The sequence below is a fragment of the Giraffa tippelskirchi genome, chromosome 1, assembly GCF_054371585.1.
Source record: "Giraffa tippelskirchi isolate mGirTip1 chromosome 1, T2T-mGirTip1v1.2.pri, whole genome shotgun sequence".
Lineage (NCBI taxonomy): Eukaryota > Metazoa > Chordata > Mammalia > Artiodactyla > Giraffidae > Giraffa > Giraffa tippelskirchi.
The window spans coordinates 3,697,180-3,718,789 of NC_137275.1; the positions used below are offsets into that span (position 1 = coordinate 3,697,180).

At 54.8% G+C, this 21,610-nt stretch overlaps 1 protein-coding gene across 2 annotated transcripts in view; it reads right to left on the reverse strand.

Annotated features, from left to right (window-relative positions):
• SORCS2 (sortilin related VPS10 domain containing receptor 2) overlaps positions 1-21,610 on the reverse strand; it is a 486,615-nt gene that overhangs the window by 69,813 nt on the left and 395,192 nt on the right. For both annotated transcript variants that reach the window (XM_081580604.1, XM_081580512.1), the window contains exons 5-8: positions 13,681-13,754; positions 8,842-8,906; positions 5,701-5,819; positions 1,423-1,512 (exon numbers count right to left, since the gene is read on the reverse strand). In XM_081580604.1, coding sequence (XP_081436730.1) covers positions 1,423-1,512; positions 5,701-5,819; positions 8,842-8,906; positions 13,681-13,754 — 348 coding nt within the window. The remainder of the gene's footprint in view (positions 1-1,422; positions 1,513-5,700; positions 5,820-8,841; positions 8,907-13,680; positions 13,755-21,610) is intronic.

A 21,610-nucleotide genomic window follows, 5' to 3' on the forward strand; every position in this document is an offset into this window, starting at 1 on the left:
AGTCCTTTCCAGCGATCCACAGCCCACCTCCCCTCACCCCACGTACCTGCTGGCCTGCAGATCCCAGAGAGATGGCCTCCTCTCACCTGGCCCCCACTTTCTGCCCTCCAGCCAGGTCTCTCTGGCCCCAGGGCCTTTGCACCTGCACCGTCCTATTCCTAAATAGCTTTACCAGAGCCTTCGAGCTTCAGAGGAAACTCCCGCATCAGGGAAGCTTCCCCCGCCTTCTGTCACTCTCTGGCTTGGCCTCTTATCCCCTTTACAGCACACACCACAGCCGGCAATTATTTCACACATTTGTCTGCCTGACTTTCTGCTTGTTTCCTCTGAAAACCCAGCCAGGGCAGGAATTTGGGGTGTCTGACTCACAGCTGTAGAGTCAGTTCCCAGCTTATGTGATGCTCAGTAAGTGTGTGGATGGGGAAAGGCTGCTTCTATCTGTGTTTCTGAATTATATACATGGAGTGGAAACATCCTCCAGAAGGGGATGTGGCAGGAGGCTGGTCTCAGACCCCCGCACCCGGGACATCAGTGTGAAATGTGCTTCGGCTTCTTACCAGCTGTGTGACTTCAGACAGGATATTTAGCCTCTCTGATCTTCAGTCATTTCCTTTGTAAAATTGGAATACCATATCAGCAGGGAGGGGGCTGTGGAGTTCACTCTGAAACAGGGCAGGGGCAGGGTCTGGGCAGACTCCACGTCCCCTCTTCTTTGCTTGCCAGGACTTCCCTGGTGGCTCAGATGATAAAGAATCTGGCTGCAATGCAGGAGACCTGGGTTCACTCCCGGGGTCAGGGAGATCCCCTGGAGAAGGGAATGGCAACCCAGTCTAGTATTCTTGTCTGGAGAATCCCATGGACAGAGGAGTCTGGTGGGCTACAGTCCACAGGGTTGCAAAGAGTCAGACACGACTGATCAACTCATACACACATACACACAAGGGGAAAGAAGGAGCATTAATTGAGCACCTACTGCATACTAGGCACCATAGCAGACAGGTGGAATGCAGCGGTGAATAAAACAGAAACTGCACCCCAGCCCCAGAAACTCCAGATGAAAGCAGGAGACAGGCACAGGGCCATCCTCACACCCTGAGTGTCAGGAAAGAGAAGGGTAAGGTGTGAGCAGGACCAGCCTGGAGCATCAGTGGGAGGAGATATTGCTCTGAAGCATCACATGTGCAGGAGTCTGGGGAAAAGGAAACACAGGCAGAGGAAGGAGCATGGTGGAGACCCTAGGACAGGATGAAGCTGGGCACATGCAAAGATGGAGTGGAGGGGGCGGGGAGTCATTGGAGGAAGCATGGCCATCTTGCTCTTGTCCATCCTGACCCGGCCATCACCAAGCACCCGCAGCCCCCCACGTCAGGGCAAGCTCAGGACACAGCTCAGGGCCAGGTGGAACAGGGAACCCACTCTTACCTTTGGCAGTGCATACTTTGGCAGCTTCATCAGGACAAATTCATTGCGACGGTAAGAGATGTAGTATTTGGTCTGGTTTGTTGTGGTTGCCTAACAGGAGGGGAAACATACTTTTTTAAGGGGCTAGGTTTCCAGTTAAGCCAGATATTCATGAATGAAAAACTACACATTGTATTTCAGCTGGTGAAAATGCCCTTTTAAGTTGTTTACATGTGCTTTGCCTGAACTAGACAGACTCCTATTCATCCTTCAGAGCCCCATACCAAATGCCCCACCTCTGGGAAGTCTTCCTCCACCTCCCTCAGTTAGAACTAATCTCCTTCCCTTGTGCTCTTTCAGCACTCTGCTTCCCTATATTTGAGTTACAGTACAAGGGAAAGAAAATTCTGTTCCCTAGAACTTCTCTTAGTGAGAATACTTGGTGGGCCACTGAGTGGAGGAAGAGACAGAACAAAGGTAAGTTCAAGTCACACAAGATGCCACCAAAACACAAAGCAGGAGAAGCAAAACGACAGGAAAGACTCCTGAGACTGCCACATGTATGACATAAGACAGTTCATCAGCATCAAAACCAGCAACTCCATGAGCTGTGATCACTTCCATTTTATGGATGAGCAAAGTGAGGCCCAGAGTTGGAGTAACTTGTCTCCCATGGGAGATAATGGAAGAGCCAGGAAAGAGCGGCATTTGTTTCTTTGGGGTAAGTGGCAAGCAGGGAGGAGGGAGAGGGGAAGAGGAGCAAGGGGCAAACAGGTGATGGGAGATGGATTGGGCAGGAGCTGGACAGAGCCCTGTGGCCCCTGACCTCAGCCCCTAGCCAGGCACGCACCTCTCCCGTCCGACACAGACAGTGTCAGTAGCAGCAGACCAGGCCTCTGTGACAGAGCTGAGAGCGGTCATGATCCCATCTGAGCACAGACCGACCAGCTGAGCACCGCCAGGGCTGAGCACAGGGGTGGCTCCTTCTCCCACTGCAACTCAGCTTCCTGAGTCCCCACTTCTAGACCTGATCCCTGAGCTGCCCGATCACAGTTCCCCTGCTTCCTTACAGCACCCCAGTCCTCCCTTAGCCCCCTCCTATGGCCCACCCTCGGCCAGGCCTTTCCACCACCTCTAACCAAGCCCCCATTCCCACTCAGGGCCCCCTGATGCACAAGGAACAGCCCGGCCCATTCAGCCACAGCTGTGCCCTCCGGGTCTCAGGCTGGGGTGCTGGCGGACCAAGCAAAATGTTTCGAAAACACTCCATGTGGGATTGATTGTCAAAGAAGCTGGTGCCATTGTTGCTCCAACACTCAGCAGATGTTTGAGAAATTCAGTGGGAAGTGCTGCGTATAGACCTGGAGCACACCCTCCCTGCAGACTGCAAGGTCTACGGTAAACAGTAAAGGATGCCAGTGTGGCCTAGGCTGCAATGAAGGAAGGGAGAGAGAGCTGGGGACACTCCAAGGAGGCAACCAGCGGGCCTGAAGTAGATAGAAGCCAAGGAAGGCTTCCTGGAGGAGGGGGTACATGACAGAGTATTGGAAGAGGAGGTGAAGAAGGGGCCGTGAGTGTTCCAAGCCCAGGGAAGAACATGTGCAAACACACAGAAGGTATGGGAAGCCGAGGGGCGTCAGCAGTGGGTGCAGGAGAATGAGAGCAGGGCTGGGAGTCAGGGCTGGTGGTGGCAGGAGCCTCTTAACTGACTGCTCTAACGGGAGCCATGACACACCCTGCCAGGTCCAGCCCTGACTCCACAGGAGGTGTTGGTCCACTCTGCTGGGGTGATGAAGTGTCTCTGAGATGGGGGAGCCTTCAGTGGAGAGAGCACCCAGCCAGTGCCCTTAGGGACCATCTCCATTAGAGCCTATGGTATTATCTCCTGGGATCCTAGGCGGAAGAACAGGGGCCAATGAATGAGAGTAGAGGAAACACTTTATCTCACTGCTGTAATGACATTTCCAAAGATTTAAGTTGTCTCGGGGGAGAGGGGGCTGTTTTGGAAGGAGCGAGTTCCTCATCAGTGGAAGTAATCAAGAAGTAGTATGACCAGCTGCTTCCTGGAATTTCTGAACAGTCAGATCACATGGTTTTGGAGGGTGGTCCCAACTGTGATCTGAGTACCAGGCAGCAGGGCTTCGTCCCTGGGCTGTGGATGGCTGATGCCCAGTTCAGTTCAGTTCAGTTCAGTTGCTCAGTCATGTCCAACTCTTTGAGACCCCATGAATCGCAGCACGCCAGGCCCCCCTGTCCATAATCCACTCCCGGAGTCTACCCAAACTCATGTCCATCGAGTCGGTGATGCCATCCAACCATCTCATCCTCTGTCATTCCCGTCTCCTCCTGCCCCTAATCCTTCCCAGCATTAGGGTCTTTTCCAATGAGTCAACTCTTTGCGTGAGGTGGCCAAAGTATTGGAGTTTCAGCTTCAACATCAGTCCTTCCAATGAACACCCAGGACTGATCTCCTTTAGGATGGACTGGTTGGATCTCCTTGCAGTCCAGGGGACTCTCGAGAGTCTTCTCCAACATCACAGTTCAAAAGCATCAATTCTGCGGCTTTCTTCACCGTCCAACTCTCACATCCATACATGACCACTGGAAAAACAATAGCCTTGACTAGACGGACGTTTGTTGGCAAAGTAATATCTCTACTTTTAAATATGCTATCTAGGTTGGTCATAACCTTCCTTCCAAGGAGTAAGCGTCTTTTAATTTCATGGCTGCAATCACCATCAGCAGTGATTTTGGAGCCCCCCAAAAATAAAGTCTGACACTGTTTCCACTGTTTCCCCATCTATTTCCCATGAAGTGATGGGACCAGATGCCATGATCTTAGTTTTCTGAACGTTGAGCTTTAAGCCAACTTTTTCACTCTCCTCTTTCACTTTCATCAAGAGGCTCTTTAGTTCTTCTTCACTTTCTGCCATAAGGGTGGTGTCATCTGCATATCTGAGGTTATTGATATTTCTCCCAGCAATCTTGATTCCAGCTTGTGTTTCTTCCAGCCCAGCATTTCTCATGATGTACTCTGCATGTAAGTTAAATAAGCAGGGTGACAATATACAGCCTTGACATACTCCTTTTCCTACTTGGAACCAGTCTGTTGTTCCATGTCCAGTTCTAACTGTTGCTTCCTGACCTGCATACAGGTTTCTCAAGAGACAGGTCAGGTGGTCTGGTATTCCCATCTCTTTCAGAATTTTCCACAGTTTATTATGATCCACACAGTCAAAGGCTTTGGCATAGTCAATAAAGCAGAAATAGATGTTTCTCTGGAACTCTCTTGCTTTTTCGATGATCCAGCGGATGTTGGCAATTTGATCTCTGGTTCCTCTGCCTTTTCTAAAACCAGCTTGAACATCTGGAAGTTCACGGTTCATGTATTGCTGAAGCCTGGCTTGGAGAATTTTGAGCATTACTTTACTAGCATGTGAGATGAGTGCAATTGTGAGGTAGTTTGAGCATTCTTTGGCATTGCCTTTCTTTGGGATTGGAATGAAAACTGACCTTTTCCAGTCCTGTGGCCACTGCTGAGTTTTCCAGATTTGCTGGCATATCGAGTGCAGCACTTTCACAGCATCATCTTTGAGGATTTGAAATAGCTCAACTGGAATTCCATCACCTCCACTAGCTTTGTTCGTAGTGATGCTTTCTAAGGCTCACTTGACTTCACATTCCAGGATGTCTGGCTCTAGGTGAGTGATCACACCATCGTGATTATCTGGGTCATGAAGATCTTTTTTGTACAGTTGTTGTGTGTATTCTTGTCACCTCTTCTTAATATCTTCTGCTTCTGTTAGGTCCATGCCATTTCTGTCCTTTATCGAGCCCATCTTTGCATGAAATGTTCCCTTGGTACCTCTAATTTTCTTGAAGAGATCTCTAGTCTTTCCCATTCTATTGTTTTCCTCTATTTTTTTGCATTGATCGCTGAGGAAGGATGGCTGATGCCCAGTAGCCAAGAACAATGACCAGAGACAACCCATATCAGCTCAAAGCCACCAGAAACAGATGGAGCAAAACGTGTTCAGGCTTGGGGGCCCTGAGCTGGGGGGGGGGTCCTGGTGGGCAGAAGGGAGAAGGAGTGGATGGCAGCCCTATGGCAGCACTCTAGCCTTGTGGGGTTCTGGGGGGGTGCCTCGCCACAGGGGCAGGGGGACCTGAAGTAAGTAGCACTTGAAAGTAAAATAGCCGTTTTAGGGCTTCCTGTTGGAGTGATTCCATTTTTCCCAGAGTGGCTTATATTCCACATCACCTACTGCCAACTTCCAGGAGCCCCAGAAGCAAGCTCACCTTAACGAAGACGTAATCATCCTGCACAGTCAGAGAGCCGTGGTCAACGGGGCCTGCGAAGGGTGTCGTCCGCGTGTTATTCGAGCAGTTGTGTATCTGGCAGGTGACGTAGCGAAAACCTGCAGGAGATAAGAAGCAGCCATGCAGGGCATGAAATCTCAAAACACCCAGACGCTAGCTGAAGGGGTCAGACGCAGCCCCAGACGTGAGGAAGTGCTAAATGAACCCTCTCGGCTCCATCTGTGTTCTGATACCTCCGCCGCGGATGTTGTTTGTGGGTCTGAATTTTAAAGGGTTGGCCCTGTGATTACCACACCTGCTGCTGAGTGGTGCCTGGCACTTTCCTGGGAGGAGCTCTTTGAATCCTCAGGACCATCCTCTGGGGGGTGTCCCATCTTCCAGATGCAGAAACTGAGGCTGAGCGAGGTTAGAGACTCGTCTACTCAGGGCCACCCAGCCGGCCTCCAGGCTTTTCCCAGAGAAAGGCTCGTTGGAACACAGCCATGTCTGTTTCTTTACGCATCACACACAGAGCCTTCACATTGCTATGGCGGTCATGGGCAGCATAGGCCACATGGGCAGCCAAGCTGAAACGTTTACCAGCTGGCCTTGATGGGAAGCATTTGCTGAGCCCGGGCTAAAGTTGTGCAGGAGAGCACAGCTGTGTGAGTGCAGGACTTGGTCCATGTTCTGCCCCCTGCCCCCTCTGCCCCTGGCTTAGGCTACTAGCGGACACACCACCTGTACATCCTGGACACCTGGATCCCCTCTCTGGGAGACAGACCTCAGAGCGGCCCTCAGAGATGGTGGGCAGGAGATCCCCACACAACCCCCACCCACTGGCCTTCCCCGGGTCTAGCGGATGTGTGGTCACCCAGGGAAGGGAGAGTGCAGGGCCACAGTGCCTATCATGGCTGGGACCCCTCCCGCCCTCCAGACATCTCTCCACTCACACCCAATCAACAGGTGGGTGTGAGCAGGACTCAGGGGTTCTTTCCCCCCTAGATTTAGGCACTTTCCTTTTTGAAATATCTGTGGTTGAGCAAATTGAACACCAGCTTTGCCTGGAGACTCCCGTTTCCATCAGGCCCTCTGTTTCTGGGATGGGGGGCCCCCGGGGAGTTGCCTGGAGCCTCTGCCCTGGGGACTCATCTCTCCCGCATGTGGGCAGGAGTGGAATTAACCACAGGGACCAAATGGAGCCCAGCCAGGCACTCAGAGACATTGGCACTTTTGGGGGGCATATCCGGCCCATGGCCTGGGGTAGTTGGGCAGCACAGAGAGTGCCAGGGGGCTGGGCTGGGGGCCGGAAGACCTGCCCTAACTCACTAGCAGGGTGCCCTGAAACAGTGCGCACAGTAGGCTCGCAACCAGCCATGGCTGTGCCACAGCGCATTCCCTTTAGAACCATGTCCATCTCCCCTCTAAACAGGCCAGTCACTCCCTGTGTTCAACACTGAATGTCCTGTCGTGGGCTTGCCTGGCTGGGCATGCTGTGGAGTTGAACCCAGGCCAGACTCAGAGTGGACCGTCTGCTCACTCACCCACTCACTCATTCATTCACTCACTTGCCCACTCAGTCACTCATGCATTTGTCCATTCATTCACTCACTCATGTCACAATGGTCAGGTCCTCCCTGTTCCAGCTCTACCGCCATCAAGACAGACAAAGACCGCCTCTCATGAGCTGACGGTCTGTCCAGTGGGAAAGGGCTGATCCATGGCCTGTGCTAATCTCTGTGGCGTGAACCACTCTCTAGAGCCACTGTCAGGCTGCCGAGGTGAAGTTTCTGACCACGGGGCTGAGAAGGGAGGTGGAAGCTTGGCTCTCGTGAGCAAGCCCCAGTGTGACAGGAGTGACCGTCCTCCTATCCATAGCCTGCAATGTCACCGCAGGATCCTTCCAGTGACAGGGGCCCAGCCTTCCAGCAGGGGCAATGACAGGGGGCAGGGTGACCTTGGGGAATGGTCAGTAGCTCAGGCTGGCTGCAGGGTGGGTGGGGGTGGCCGTGGGCGTGGGTCCTAAAGGCCAGGATTCTGTGCCACCAAGCTCAGCTGGACTGGGTTCTGGCAGGGCTCCCAGACCGGGGTGGCTGGGAGCAGGCAGTGATTCAGGATTTGTACGTGGAGGGTGGCAGGGCTGGGGTCTGCACCAGCTCCAGACCCCATGCCTAAGCTCAAGAAGTGAAGCAGAAGCAACAGTAACACTGCCCTGCTCCCTTCAGGGCAGGGGCTGGGGGGCGCTCAGGGAAGAGCCGAGGGCTTGGACGTGGTAGGGACCCCCCCACCCACTTGATGACCCATGCCGCCCCAGGCTGAGCACTACGTGTGGGACCCCTTCCACAGAGAAGGATGCTAAGTGCGGCGAGCTCAAGTCACTTCCAGGGTCACGCAGCTGCCACATAGAGGGCTGGGAGCTAGCTCCAGAGCTTTGGTCACCAGCCAGGACCCTGGTGTCTGGCACTGAACCCACCCTCCATGTACTACGTGCCCCCCAGGGACGGCAGTTTGCACTTGCCGACACCCACTGTAGGTTAAGCATGGCCCTGCCAGGTCTGCACTCCAGAAAAAACCAAGGAGGTCCTGCCAGGCAAGGGGCAGGGCTGTATCTTGTCCACCTGTGGGTCCTCAGGAGGGTCAGCCCTGGGCCTGGTCCACAGGAGGCTCAGCCAGTGTTTGCTGAGTGAAGGCACAACCTATAGGTCCTACTGGCTGTGATGTTCTAGGACATTCCATGGTTCTGTCGGCAGTGAGCACAGAGGACTTTCCTCATAGCTTGTGTGGTTCCTGGGCTCATCTTCCAGGAAGGCCCCAGACCCCCGGAGGCGGGGGGAGCCATCGGAGTCCCTGCCTCCCCCACCTCAACACTCAGCAAGTGCAGGGGAGGGATCGGAGTGAGAGATGGGGAACCACTCAGTGCTCAGGCGCCAGAACAAATCGCCCTCTTAATAGACTTTTCCACTGGAGCGGAGCTCCTTGACTTCAATTTATCCCTGGCTGGAAAACAAGCACATTTAAAATTATGCCACATCGTAACACAGCGAGGTCAGCTGTTCAGGGCCAGTCGCCAAGGACGGGGTGGCCAAGCCTGCCGCGGAGTGAGCACTTGGAGTGCCCAGCTCCTACATCCTCCCCGCTTACCTCCTCCGAGGTCCTGGGCCTCCACGTGGACCAAGTCAGGGTCAGCGTCCACCCCAGACACAGCCCTGGAAAAGAATGGCAGAGGTTGGCTTTGGAAACGAAACCCCCAAGCCCTTCCTGCCGGGACTGCCTGATGCCAGAACCCCTGGTAGCCTTATGGCCTCCTGGGTCCGAGGCTCAGAGGACACGGCCCTCCCCCAGAGCCCACCTGCTCCTGGGAGGCTGGCGGAGCCCCCACCTCTGCCTTGCTGGGCATTCTTCCATTTACAGTAGTTTAGAGAAGACTTGTAAGTCCATGTCTGTACCTGTGTGTATGCATGTGCGTGTGTACCTGTGTGTTAATGATAGAAATGATCTTAGGAGGCCTGAGAGGCCTGGGAATATCATCCTAGTTCTGGGGCCTCCCTGATAGCTCAGCTGGTAAAGGATCCACCTGCAATGCAGGAGACCTCGGTTCGATTCCTGGGTTGGGAAGATCCGCTGGAGAAGGGAAAGGCTACCCACTCCAGTGTTCTTGGGCTTCCCTGCTGGCTCAGCTGGTAAAGAATCTGCCCGCAATGCGAGAGACCTGGGTTCAATCCCTGGGTTGGGAAGATGCCCTGGAGAAGGGAAAGGCGACCCACTCCAGTGTTCTGGCCTGGAGAATTCCATGGACTGTAAGTCCACGGGGTCGCAAAGGGTCGGACAGGACTGGCCCAGGGGTTCAGGTAGCACAGGGACACAGCGGGGACCGCGGCTGGTGACAACAGAGCGCCCAGCGAGGCCTGAGAAGAACAGGAGGAAGATGCATCCTGAGGGTTCAGGGGCCGGGGCTACATCCTCCATGGGGGGAAAAGACAGTGCCGACCCCTGCCCGCCCGGCACGGGGCACCCAGGAGGTGAAGTGCAGGTTTTCCACCCGAAAGGACACTTCGGGATGATGTGATGTGGTCCAGGGTTTCCCGGATTTTACTGGTTCCCCATGTCAACTGGACGGTCACCTTCTGTCTGTCCATTCCTTTCAGAACCTTCTGTCTACTTCAGCCGTCTCTTAAGCAAGAACACCCAGGAGGTCGTGGGTATGATGAGCTGACAGCATTTGTTATAATGTACATTCCAGCCAATATGACTATTCAAGAGGTGTCCACTAGGCTGACCCTCTCATGGACACTGACCTGGTGCAGCACATGTACTTTACCAGGGGGCAGACTGAGGATCTGATGCAGAGTCTCACTGCATCAGAGCTGAGTGTCATCAGAGGCACCACACAGCGCCCAGGACAGGCATCCCCACCGCCCTCTAGGCCAGTGAGACGTCCCTGAAAAGCACTCAGCTCCCACCGCTGACAGCCCCTGGCCCAGAGCCGACTCCCCAGTTCTCAACTCAACACCCAGCAGGCTTGGTAATGGGGTCCCCGTGTGCATCATCACCTCCAGGGACCAGGTGATCCCAGCTGGACATGGGAAGTCCACAGATGCTCCAGGTGGTGGGAGGTGCATTCAGAGTGTTTCAGTGTGGGAGCCGGCATCAATCTCTCTGACCCTCTGGACAGTCTCGAGTGCAAGGTGAAGTGTTGATTTAGGCTTGCTGAATAGGCCATCTGTAAGCTCCTTGGAAGGAGGTCTCCTGCCTGACATTTTCCTCTCTTTTCTGAACAAAGTCAGACATTGTTCCCTTTACCAGGAGCAATGACGGGTCCTTGGCTTGGCAGAGGAAGTTTAGTTTGACCATCCATCATCTGTGAACGGGGTAATGACACCTGGCCTGTTGCTTGCTCACTCATTCACTCACTCATTCACTTTCTCACGCACTCATTCATTTATCTCACTTTTCATTCATCCATTCATTCACTCTCTCATTCCCTCTCTCGCTCCATCAGAGTCTCTCCCCTGCCACTTTCCAGCAGGCCCACACACCAGGCCCAGCAAAAGGCTGGGAGCACGGTCAGCCTGAGGTCTCTGCCCCTAGAAACCCTAGACCATGGGTTTTGAAAGACCACGTGAACCTCTGCACTTACACAGCTCAGATGGAGCCTGGCTCCCTGAGAGAAGTGACAAGCGTTGCCCCCTAGACCTTCTTGTTTGTCAAGGTCCCCAAAGCTGGTGTTTGGGGAAGGCCCTCAGTCTGCTATTCGGAAGCACCAATTGCTTGAGAAGACCTGCGGCTGAGCAAGGTGTTGGAAAAGAGCTCTGGGAACCTGGGGAGTTGACAGTTATTAAGGGAAGCTCTGACGCAAACACTTCCGCTAAACCCTCAAAGACGCCCACCACCCTCCTCCAGGGTGCAGTGGTCACCCCCTCATCTCCCTTCAGGACAGAGGCCCTGCCTCTTGCCCCCCACCTGGCAGGTACTGGAGCTCATGGAAGAGGAAGGCTGAGGCTTTATGGGTGGACCTGGGCTGGAGTGCCAAGGCCGACTTGGAAATGCCTGGGGAATGCAGGAGACCAGATTGCCTGGCAGAGCGTCCAGCGGCACGGCCACCGGCCACAGGCAGGAGCAGCCATGGCCTGGGGCTGCTGCTTACAGGCGGTGTGACTGAGGACACGTGCCCTGGCCTCTCTGGGCCACTGCATCCCCCTCTGTAACAGGAAGGGGAGACAGTCGGGGCTGTTGTGTGGATTTCATAAGATGATGCACCTGGACCTGCAGTTGGCGCCTGGTGGATGGTCAGTGTTCACAACGTGGCTGCTGCTGGGAGGCCCTCATGATTTTGTCCCAGTGCCGTTGAGAGACTAGCAGGGAAGTGATGAGCCAGAGTCATCATGGGCCCAAAACACAGTAGGTCTCCCAGTCCCTGGCCATGGCCCCAGGAGGTCAATCTAATGAGCTCACTTGCTTAAGCTTCTCAAAACATGAAGGTCTTAGAACATGGGGCCTTGGCAATTCCCGCTGTCACGTCAAGGACAGAAACTTGGGGAAGAAATCATTTGATTTGCCCGAGATAATGATGTGTCTGAACGAGCACCAGCTCTGCTTTCAGCGTCTGAGGGCCACTTCTCTCCTTGGCCCCAGGGGTCTCCCTGGGACTGGACGCATCAGTGGAGCTGCCAGCTTGGCTAATCTCCCAGGCCACCGGCTCAGAGACGCCCCCTCCTGACCCCGCCCTCCTCCTAGCCACCCCCTACTTCCTTGAGCCCGTGTTGACATGAATGACAAGGCCTGAGACTGGTGCCCTAGTTTCTGAGGAAGACCCGGGCCCTCCCGAGGGCAGCCACGTGGTGGAAGGCGCACCGACAGACCACTGTTCCAGGGGAGAGACCAAGGCTTCCCTTCTGTGGCCTGTGGCCCTACGTCAGCCAGCTAGTTCCTGGTCCTGATCGGCATGAAGATGCTGAAGAGGCAGGGGGGTGGGCAGGGAGTTGTTTCCACGTGTTTGTCCTGCGGAGGCAGGACTGTGGCCTGAAGGGAGGTCCATGCGTCAGTGTGTGGCCCGAAGGAGATGCAGAAGCAGAGAACACGAATGTGAGTGTGCACACACGTCCACACTCAGGAATCACACCTTGGTGGAAAGAGCATGTCTCTCTGTGCACCTCTAGAGGCCGCAGGAGCCCCGCGCTCGGCTCCCCCTCCTTCTGCCCGCAGACCTCGGCCAAGTCTCATTCTCCATGGGCCTCACTCACTCACTCATCCAACAGGCATTTCCTGAGCACCAGAGTCCCCTCTCTGGGGCAGTGAGGCCAGAGTCCTACCTACGCAGATCGATTTTGATCAGCTCCCAAGAGATGACAGAAATGGGGAGGGGGCTGGGGCGCCGGCTGGGGCTGCACAGCGAGGCAGTGAGTCAGGGGCTGAGTCAGGACTAGGCCTGGGGGAGGGAGGGGGAAAGGGGAGGAGGGAGGGGGCAGAGGAGGAGGGAGGGGGGAAGGGGAGGAGGAAGGGGGAAGGGGTGGAGGGAGGGGGCAGGGGGCGGAAGGAGAGGTAGAGGGGAGGAGGGAGGGGGGAAGGGGAGGAGGGAGGGGGCAGAGGAGGAGGGAGGGGGAAGTGGGGAGGAGGGAGGGGCAGAGGAGGAGGGAGGGGGCAGAGGGGAGGAGGGAGGGGGAAAGGGAGGAAGGAGGGGGCAGAGGAGGAGGGAGGGGGCAGAGGAGGAGGGAGAGGCAGTGGGGAGGAGGGAGAGGGCAGAGGAGGAGGGAGGGGGCAGAGGGGAGGAGGGAGGGACAGTGGGGAGGAGGGAGGGGCAGTGGGGAGGAGGAGGGGCAGAGGAGGAGGGAGGGGGCAGAGGGGAGGAGGGAGGGGGAAGGGAGGAAGGAGGGGGCAGAGGAGGAGGGAGAGGGCAGAGGAGGAGGGAGGGGGCAGAGGAGGAGGGAGGGGGCAGAGGGGAGGAGGGAGGGGGAAAGGGAAGAAGGAGGGGCAGAGGAGGAGGGAGGGGCAGAGGGGAGGAGGGAGGGGGAAGGGAGGAAGGAGGGGGCAGAGGAGGAGGGAGGGGCAGAGGAGGAGGGAGAGGCAGTGGGGAGGAGGGAGGGGGCAGTGGGGAGGAGGGAGGGGGCAGTGGGGAGGAGGGAGAGGGCAGAGGAGGAGGGAGGGGGCAGAGGAGGAGGGAGGGGGCAGTGGGGAGGAGGGAGGGGTAGGGCAGGCAGTGGGAGGGGGCAGGGGGCCTGCTGTGTGTGGGTACTATGCCAACGTTATGGGCATTAGCGCCCCTGTCTACTGTCGAGGAAGCAGAGGCTCAGAGAGGGCGAGTCACACGTAAACAAACACACATGCAGCCTGGGGACGCGGAGCCCCAGCCCTCAGCCGTTTCTGACACCAGGAGAGCAGAGATGGTGCCCTGGAGGCCCCCCTGGGGTGAGGAGGGCAGGGCTGGGGGCCCAGGGGCTGACATGGCCTCTCGGGGGTCCCCGGGCCCCCTGGGGGCGCGCTCACCAGAACACGTGGTCTTTGGTCACTCGCTCCTGCAGCAGGGTCCACTTCCTCCCCAGGTCAGCCGACACGTATAGCTTCAGGCAGAAGGAGCAGAAAGGAAGGTCCGGTTATGACTGAGGAGCTAACCTCTTCCCAGAGGCCCATCTGCCCTGGACGCCGAGCGCCCCGGGGAGGTGGGTCTTGCTCAGTCCGGCGGAGGAGCGGAGAGGGCAGGCCCTGCACTCTAGGTGGCTGCAGACCAGCCTCCAAGAGGCAGAAGGTCAGGTGGGACCTCCATACAGAGCCATTCTTGACCCCAGGCCGGCTGGTAGGACCCTCGAGACAGCAGAGGATGGCGGGGGTGTGTGTGTGACAGAGGTCCCGGGCGCGGTGTGTCTGAGCGCAGGCATGAGGGAGGCACCTGGACGTCCCTTAAGCTCTCGAGGGGGGTGGGCGCTGGGGAGGAGGGGCAGGAAGGGAGAGCCGGTCAGCGCAGGAAGCAGCAGTGCCCCTTCCACAGGCTGGCTGGGGCCTTGACCGCTGCAGGGACCCAGGGCCTGCGCTTAGGGTTCAGAGCTCTGCCATCACTGACTCGAAAGACCTAATCCTTTCATCTTTGAACTTGAGTTTCGTGAGTGAAGCCAGGTGGAACTGACGTGAAGCTGACGTGGGGCTCGGGGTCCCTGGGGGGAGTGTCGGGCCCATCATTCTCCTGGACAGAGCTGCCCAGGGTGAGGCGGAGACCACGGGCGGGAGCACCCCACACCCGCCTGGTCCCTCGATCCTAATCCGTCCTGGGTCCGCCCACACTGTCGGTCTGGGTGCCTGGACCTCCTTGCCCCCTTGCCAACAATGGCCCTGAACACTGCAGATCCCATGCCTGCCTGAGAGAGAAACTTCCGGAAAACGTCCCTTCTGTCTTTCCCACAGCCACAGAAAAGCCGACAAGCTCCCGCGGGGGTGCTTCCTCCTTGCCAAGAGCATCTCCAAACCTCCTAACCTCGGGGACTTGTGAGAAGACGCCCCACTTCAGGGTGGCTGTCCCTGCCGTGAACCTCACCAAGAGCCTCTAGAGAGTCGCTCTGAATGGTCGTCTGACAGACACGCTGTGACCCCGGCGACAATCGGGAACACATGTTCCTTTTATTTTTTTTAAGATCGACTACTCCAGTTATTTTTCAAGTGTCTTTAAGTTTTTGGTACGTTTTAAAAGATAATTTTATGTATTTATTTTTGGCCGTGCTGGGCCTTCGTTGCTGCCTGGGCTTTTATTTAGCTGCGGTGAGCAGGGGCCGCTCTCTAGTTGTGACGCGGCGGCTTCTCCTGTTGCAGAGCGCGGGCTCTAGCCTGCAGGGGCTTCAGCAGCTGCTGCAAGTGAGGTCTGTAGTTTTGGTTCCTGGGCTCTAGAGCACAGGCTCAACAGTCGGGGCCCGCAGGCTTAGTCCTCACAGCACATGGGGTCTCTCCCCGACCGGGGATCGAACCTGCGTCTCCTGCCTTGGCAAGTGGCTTCTTTACCACGGAGCCACCAGGGAAGCCTGGTCCTTTTTCATAAACAAAACTTGGAGCTGCTCAGCTACTCTCCTCTGCCCTCACCCGCAGGGAGAAAACGCCCAGTCTGCGAGGTTTTCTTACCCGAGGAGGCTGAGAGTCTGCATCTGGGTCTATCTCCCCCTCGGTGTGGGACGCCTCCCCAGCTACCCCTCCCGGGCTTCCCAGCCCTGGGCTGCTTAGAACCAGAGGCCCTTTCGCAACTTCCTCAACAGACTCCCATTGTGTTCCACCTCACTCTTTTCTGGGTCCATCTCTTTTCTCTCTCTTGCCTCTGGCCCTCCACACCTGCTGTCCCCTCCCCCTGGAGCAATCCTCGTGCCCGCCCCTGCCCCCGGGCTGACTCCTCTCCCTGAGGGCAGTCCCCCTTCGCCCATCCTGAAATTGAGAGAGCATGGCTCAGATCCTCAGGTGGTTTAAGAGAATGAAACAGGAGACGGTAGCTGTCAGTCTCCCTCAGCTTAATGGATGCTGGGCTTGTTTCCATCGCTGTCGATGCTCCTATGTTTATGACACCTGCCCGGAACTTTACGAAGCCTTTCCAGTTTGCTCTTGTGGGAGGTGATTTCACAGTGCACTGCCAGTTGCTGAAGAAATAGAACATTTCTGCCGAGTGAAAGACCAATACCAGTGACTGCACAAGAATAAACACATCAGGGACGTCCTAGTTACCACAGCTAAAAGCTGCATGGCAGCGTCCTGGGGACGAGCTGGCTTGCTCCAGACAGATGCTCCAAGAAACGGAGTGAAATGACGTGCCGCAGCACGTGTGCTACGTAAAGATAAAATGATCGGGCGTCAGGACGAGGGAGAAATAAAGCAGAAGGAGCAGGAGGAGGGCGGAGGGAAGGTGCGTTCGTGGACACGTGTGCCAGGGGGTCTCACGCAATTCTTAAGAAGTACAGCAATTCCACCCGGTGATCAGCGGCAGGTTGGACAAATGGCTGGAACTCAGTACCCTTTTCTCCCTTGCTGTAGGGTACCTGGTCATGCCGCAAAGGCTGCCAAGCTGAAATACAACGTTGCTCAGACCTCCTCGAAGCTAGAATTCTGGGTCAGATAGATGCACTTGTGTGAGGTTTGGAAGGCCAAAGTGCCATGGAATCAGTTCCCTGCAGCCTTGGCCATCCATTTATTGAAATAGTTTTGATGCACAATGGCATGATCGTGTCAGGTGTACAGCACAGTGATTTATATGTATATATGATTTGTTTATAAATAATGTATATAATTTTTTATATACATTCCCTTTCCCTTCTCCAGGGGATCTTCCCAACCCAGGGAATCGAACCCAGGTTTCCCGCATTGCAGGTGGATTCGTTACCAGCTGAGCCACCAGGGAAGCCCAATGTATATAATAATATATAGTAAATAACATATATATGATTTATATATATATGTTCTTTACTTTTCAGATTCTTTTCCTTATAAGTTACTACAAAATGCTGAGTATGGCTCCCTGTACTATGCAGCAGTTTCTTCTTGTTTATCTTACACAGTAATGCGTATATGTTAGGCTTCCCAGGTGGCGCTAGTGGTAAAGAACCCGCCTGCCAATGCAGGAAGCGTAAGAGATGTGGGTTTGATCCCTGGGTAAGGAAGATCCCCTGGAGATGGGCACGGCAAGCCACTCCAGTATTCTTGGCTGGAGAATTCCATGGACAGAGGAACCTGGTGGGCTACCGTCTATAGGGTCGCAGAGTTGGACACGACTGAAGCGACTTCGCACCCACGCATGCAGTGTCTACATGTTAATCCCAACCTCCTAACTTATCCTTCCTCCTTTAGTAACCGTAAGTTTCTTTCCTGCATCTGTGGGTCTAGTTCTGCTTTGTAAATAGATTTATCCGTATCTTTATCTTTAGATTCCACATATAAGTGCTGTCATACGGTATTTGTCTTTCTCTGGCTTACTTAGCGTGATAATCTCTAGATCATCCATGTGTACGCAAATGGCATTATGTCATTCTCTTTTATTGCTGAGTAACATTGTACACATGGACCACCCCTTCTTCATCCGTTCCTCTGCTGATGGACACTTGGGTTGTTTCTGTGTCCTGGCTACTGTAAACAGTGCTGCAGTGAACACTGGGGTACGTGTGTCTTTTCAAATTATGGTGCTCTCTGGATATATGCCCGGGGAGTGGGATTGCTGGATCACGTGGTAACTCTGTTTTGCAGGCCACCAAGGTCAGGGGGACGTGCTTGGCATCCGTCCTCCAGTTCTGGGGGCTGGAAGGGCATTTGTGGTGGAGGCAGCCGCATGACCACTCACTGGCTTTGTGGACGTTCCCAGGCAGTGTGGGCTGCAGCAGGGATGACTTCAGATGCCCGGACCCCAGCCTCAGCTGCGTGTTCTTGACCTTGGTGACCCCAGCAGAGCTCCTGGTCCCCCACCTTCCCCCGGAGTCTGGTCTGAAACCCCCTTTCCAGCCTCCCAGCAGATTAGAGAGCACCCAATCGCCCTAAATCCTAAATCCTTTTTCTACTTAAAATATCCAGAGTGAGGTCTCTTTCCTGCCTGAGCCCTGTCAGACACAAAGGTCAGAGCAAAAACGAACACATTCTGAGCTGTAAGATTCTCACTGCTCGCAAAGCTGTCCTCCTGACCACAGAGCCCCCTCATCCCTTCTTAGGAGAACTCTTGTCTGCCCCACCTCCAACCCCTGGAGGATCACTAGGGTTCATTTTTCTTTCTTTTCTTGTGCGATCATCTTTGCTGCTCGGAATTTCTATTAAAAAGCAAACTTACACCCTGACTCATTCTCTAAGCCCCTGTTCAGCCCCCCTCCTCCAGGCAGGCTTCCCTGATTGGCCACCCAAGGTGTCTTTTCTCCTCTACTAAGTTGTCAATCCTAAAGGAAATCAGTCCTGAATATTCATTGGAAGGACTGATATTGAAGCTGAAACTCCAATACTTTGGCCACCTGATGCGGAGAGCTCACTCATTTGAAAAGACCCTGATGCTGGGAAAGATTGAAGGCGGGAAGAGAAGGGGACGACAGAGGATGAGATGTTTGGATGGCATCACTGACCCAATGGACATGAGTTTGAGTGGACTCCAGGAACTGGTGATGGACAGGGAGGCCTGGTGTGCTGCAGTCCATGGGGTCGCCAAGAGTTGGACACGACTGAGTGACTGAACTGAACGGAACTGAAGTTTCTGGAAGGCAGTCTCATGCTCAGCCCCATTTCTCACAGTGCTGGGAAGTGAGGAGGTTCTTGACAGGAAGCAGAATAAAACACAAAAGTGGGTCTATGGCGTTTCAGAGGGTAAGTGCCCAGGGCTCTGTCTGCGAATGGGTCTGAGGTTCGAGCAGGAGCAAACAGACTGGTCAGTGTCACACCAGGGGTCCCTAGCGAGCTGACACGGGGGACAGGCTGTCTGGCTCTGACATCCTTTTGATCCCAGGAGCCTAATGCAATTTGCTGAGCCTTGAAAGAAAAACCACTGCCTTCGGGTCTCACCCAGGGAGCCTGTCCAGGATCCAGATAGCGTAGCCTCAGTGACACAGTAAAGGAGGGAACTAGAAATAGGGAGTTAGGGCAGTCTGAGCAGGGGAAGATGCTAGAGGGGATGTCTGCTAGAGGAGGGGACAGGCCTCTGAGCCGGGAGGGACAGGGAGAAAGCAGAGGGAGGCATTTGGTTTTGTAGAAATCCGTAAGTCCCTGTGAGCTGGATACTGATGTCCAGCCTGCGGACCCTGGGTTTTGGCACATGACTTGCTTTGCCCGTGGGAGGGGATGCGATGTTCTCCAGGTATAAGCAGACACGTGAAGGTTGTCAGGTGGTTTCCTCTGTCCCTGTGTCCTGAGACTAGCACGTCCGCAAGTAACCACTGATTCCAGAACTAGAGACCCGAGCCCTGTCCAGGAGCCACGACTAGCCAGTCCCAGCCAAGCCCCGCAGGACCCCCGCTGACTCACAGACCCGGGAATGAGAAAGAATGCTTGCTGCTGGGGGCCGTGGAGCTCCGGGGCTGCGTGTTACTCAGCATTATAGCAGCAGACACCTGCCCGACACACCAGGTCCGTGGGCATCAAAGTCAACACTGTCCGCCTACGCCATCCTGCTTCTGGGGAGTTAGCTTTCTAAACCACGAACCTAAAAAGCCGAAAGCCCTGCTGTCACTGTTATTGATGTCCTCAGATTCCTCATTCCCTTTACAACCACAACACAGCCTGTCTTCCCTTTTTCTGTCCTGATAGTCACAGAAAAGAACCAAAGAAAATAACTGAGATTTCAGCTCCATTAGTTTTTCAGGGCACCATAAATTAAAGAGCAATTGCAATGCAGTGGATTTCTGCAGGAAAATAAGTCTGTGATTGTGCTTTAGTCTAATTACATGGAAAGCTAAGTAGCGCTATTAATACCCCAAAGCACATGCTGTCCCAAAGCAAAGCACCCAGGGCAGAGGCAGCCCACCAGGCCAGGGAGTTTCAGGGACGTCCTGAAATTCAGTCAGTCAGTGAGGACCAGGTCTTGGCACGAGACTTGCTGTGGCCAGTGGCGTGTGAGTGGGTGTGATGTATTCCAGGTCAAGGCAGGAACACTAAATTGAGGACCAGCAAGGAGGCCAGGTCCTGTAGACAGACATGGCTCAGGCCAGACAGGAAGCTTCATTTGGAGGTCCCTGACCGTGGTGGTCTCTACTGGTAGAAATTCATTCATTCATTCATCCAACTACCATCGATGCATCTACATCATCCATCCACCCCAATGTATCCATCCTTCCATCCATCCACCTACCATCTACCATCCATCCACTTACCATCTACCATCCATCCACCCATCCATCATCCATCTATCCTTATGCATCTATCCTTACATCCATCCACCTATCCATCCACCTTCCATCTACCCACCCATCCACCCATCCATCCACCCACCCACCCACCCATCCATCCACCCATCCATCCACCCATCCATCCATCCACTCATCCACCCACCCATCCATCCATCCATCCATCCACCCATCCATCCATCCATTCACCCATCCACCCATCCATCTATCCACCCATCCATCCACTCATCCACCCATCCACCATCCACCCACCCATCCATCCATCCATCCACTCATCCACCCACCCACCCATCCATCCATCCATCCACCCATCCATCCACCCATCCATCCATCTATCCACCCATCCACCCATCCATCTATCCACCCATCCATCCACTCATCCACCCATCCACCATCCACCCACCCATCCATCCATCCATCCATCCACCCATCCATCCATCCATCCACCCATCCACCCATCCATCTATCCACCCATCCATCCACTCATCCACCCATCTACCATCCACCCATCCATCCACCCATCCACCATCCATCCACCCCTTTGCATCCATCCTTCCATCCATCCACCTATCCATCTACCTTCCATCTACCCACCCACCCACCCATCTATCCACCCATCCACCCATCCATCCATCCATCCACCCACCCACCTATCATCCATCTACCTACCATCCATCCACCCGCCCACCCATCTACTATCAATCCACCCCTATGCATCCATCCTTCCCTTCATCCACCTATCCATCCACCTGCCATCTACCCACACACCCATCAATCCATCCACCCATCCACTCATCCATCCACCCACCCACCCACTCATCCACCCATCCACCCATCCATCCATTCTTCCATCCATCCACCCACCCATTCATCCACCCATCCATCCTCCTTCCTTCCATCCCTCATTCAATATTTCCAGCCAGGAACTTGAGATAAAATTGCGCATAGCCTCACCTTCAAAGAGCTTACCCCAAGGGTGTGTGTAAGGTACAGACAATAATCAAATAACGGCATGAATACATAATCATGCATTGTGACCAGTCCTGGGAAAGAGAGCCACTGGAATCTGGAAGAGTGTGGAATGGTGGGTCCCAGGCAGGTCTGGGGGCAACTGAGGAAGCTTCTGATCCAGATAGCTTCCATCTGCTTCAGACCCAGGCTCTGCCTTTTCCACCCTCTTCCAGCCCTGGGAGCTGCCCTGTGTAGGCGGCATCCACAGGCCCCTTCTCCGTGGCTTCTGGTGGGATTCACATCACTGGAAACGGAGGGTGGGAGCAGAGAGCCGGGCACCATGACTCCTGTTCTCCAGCTGCCCAAACACACAGCTTCTCGGGGCTGAGTGACTCTCCCCAGGGCCAGCCTCCTCCTCAGCCCTTTTGTTACAACAGGGCGCCAGGGGTCCTATCGAGCAAGGTGGTTGGCTGACAAGGTCCCCCTCAAAATATCTCTGTCATAATCCCTGGAAGCTGTGAAAGGGACCTGATGGACCGAAAAAGGACCTTGCAGTCAATTCAGTGAAGATGCTTACTTAGATGGGAAGGCTGGTCTGCATTATCTAGGTGGGGCAGAGGGAACTTACACACACACACACACAC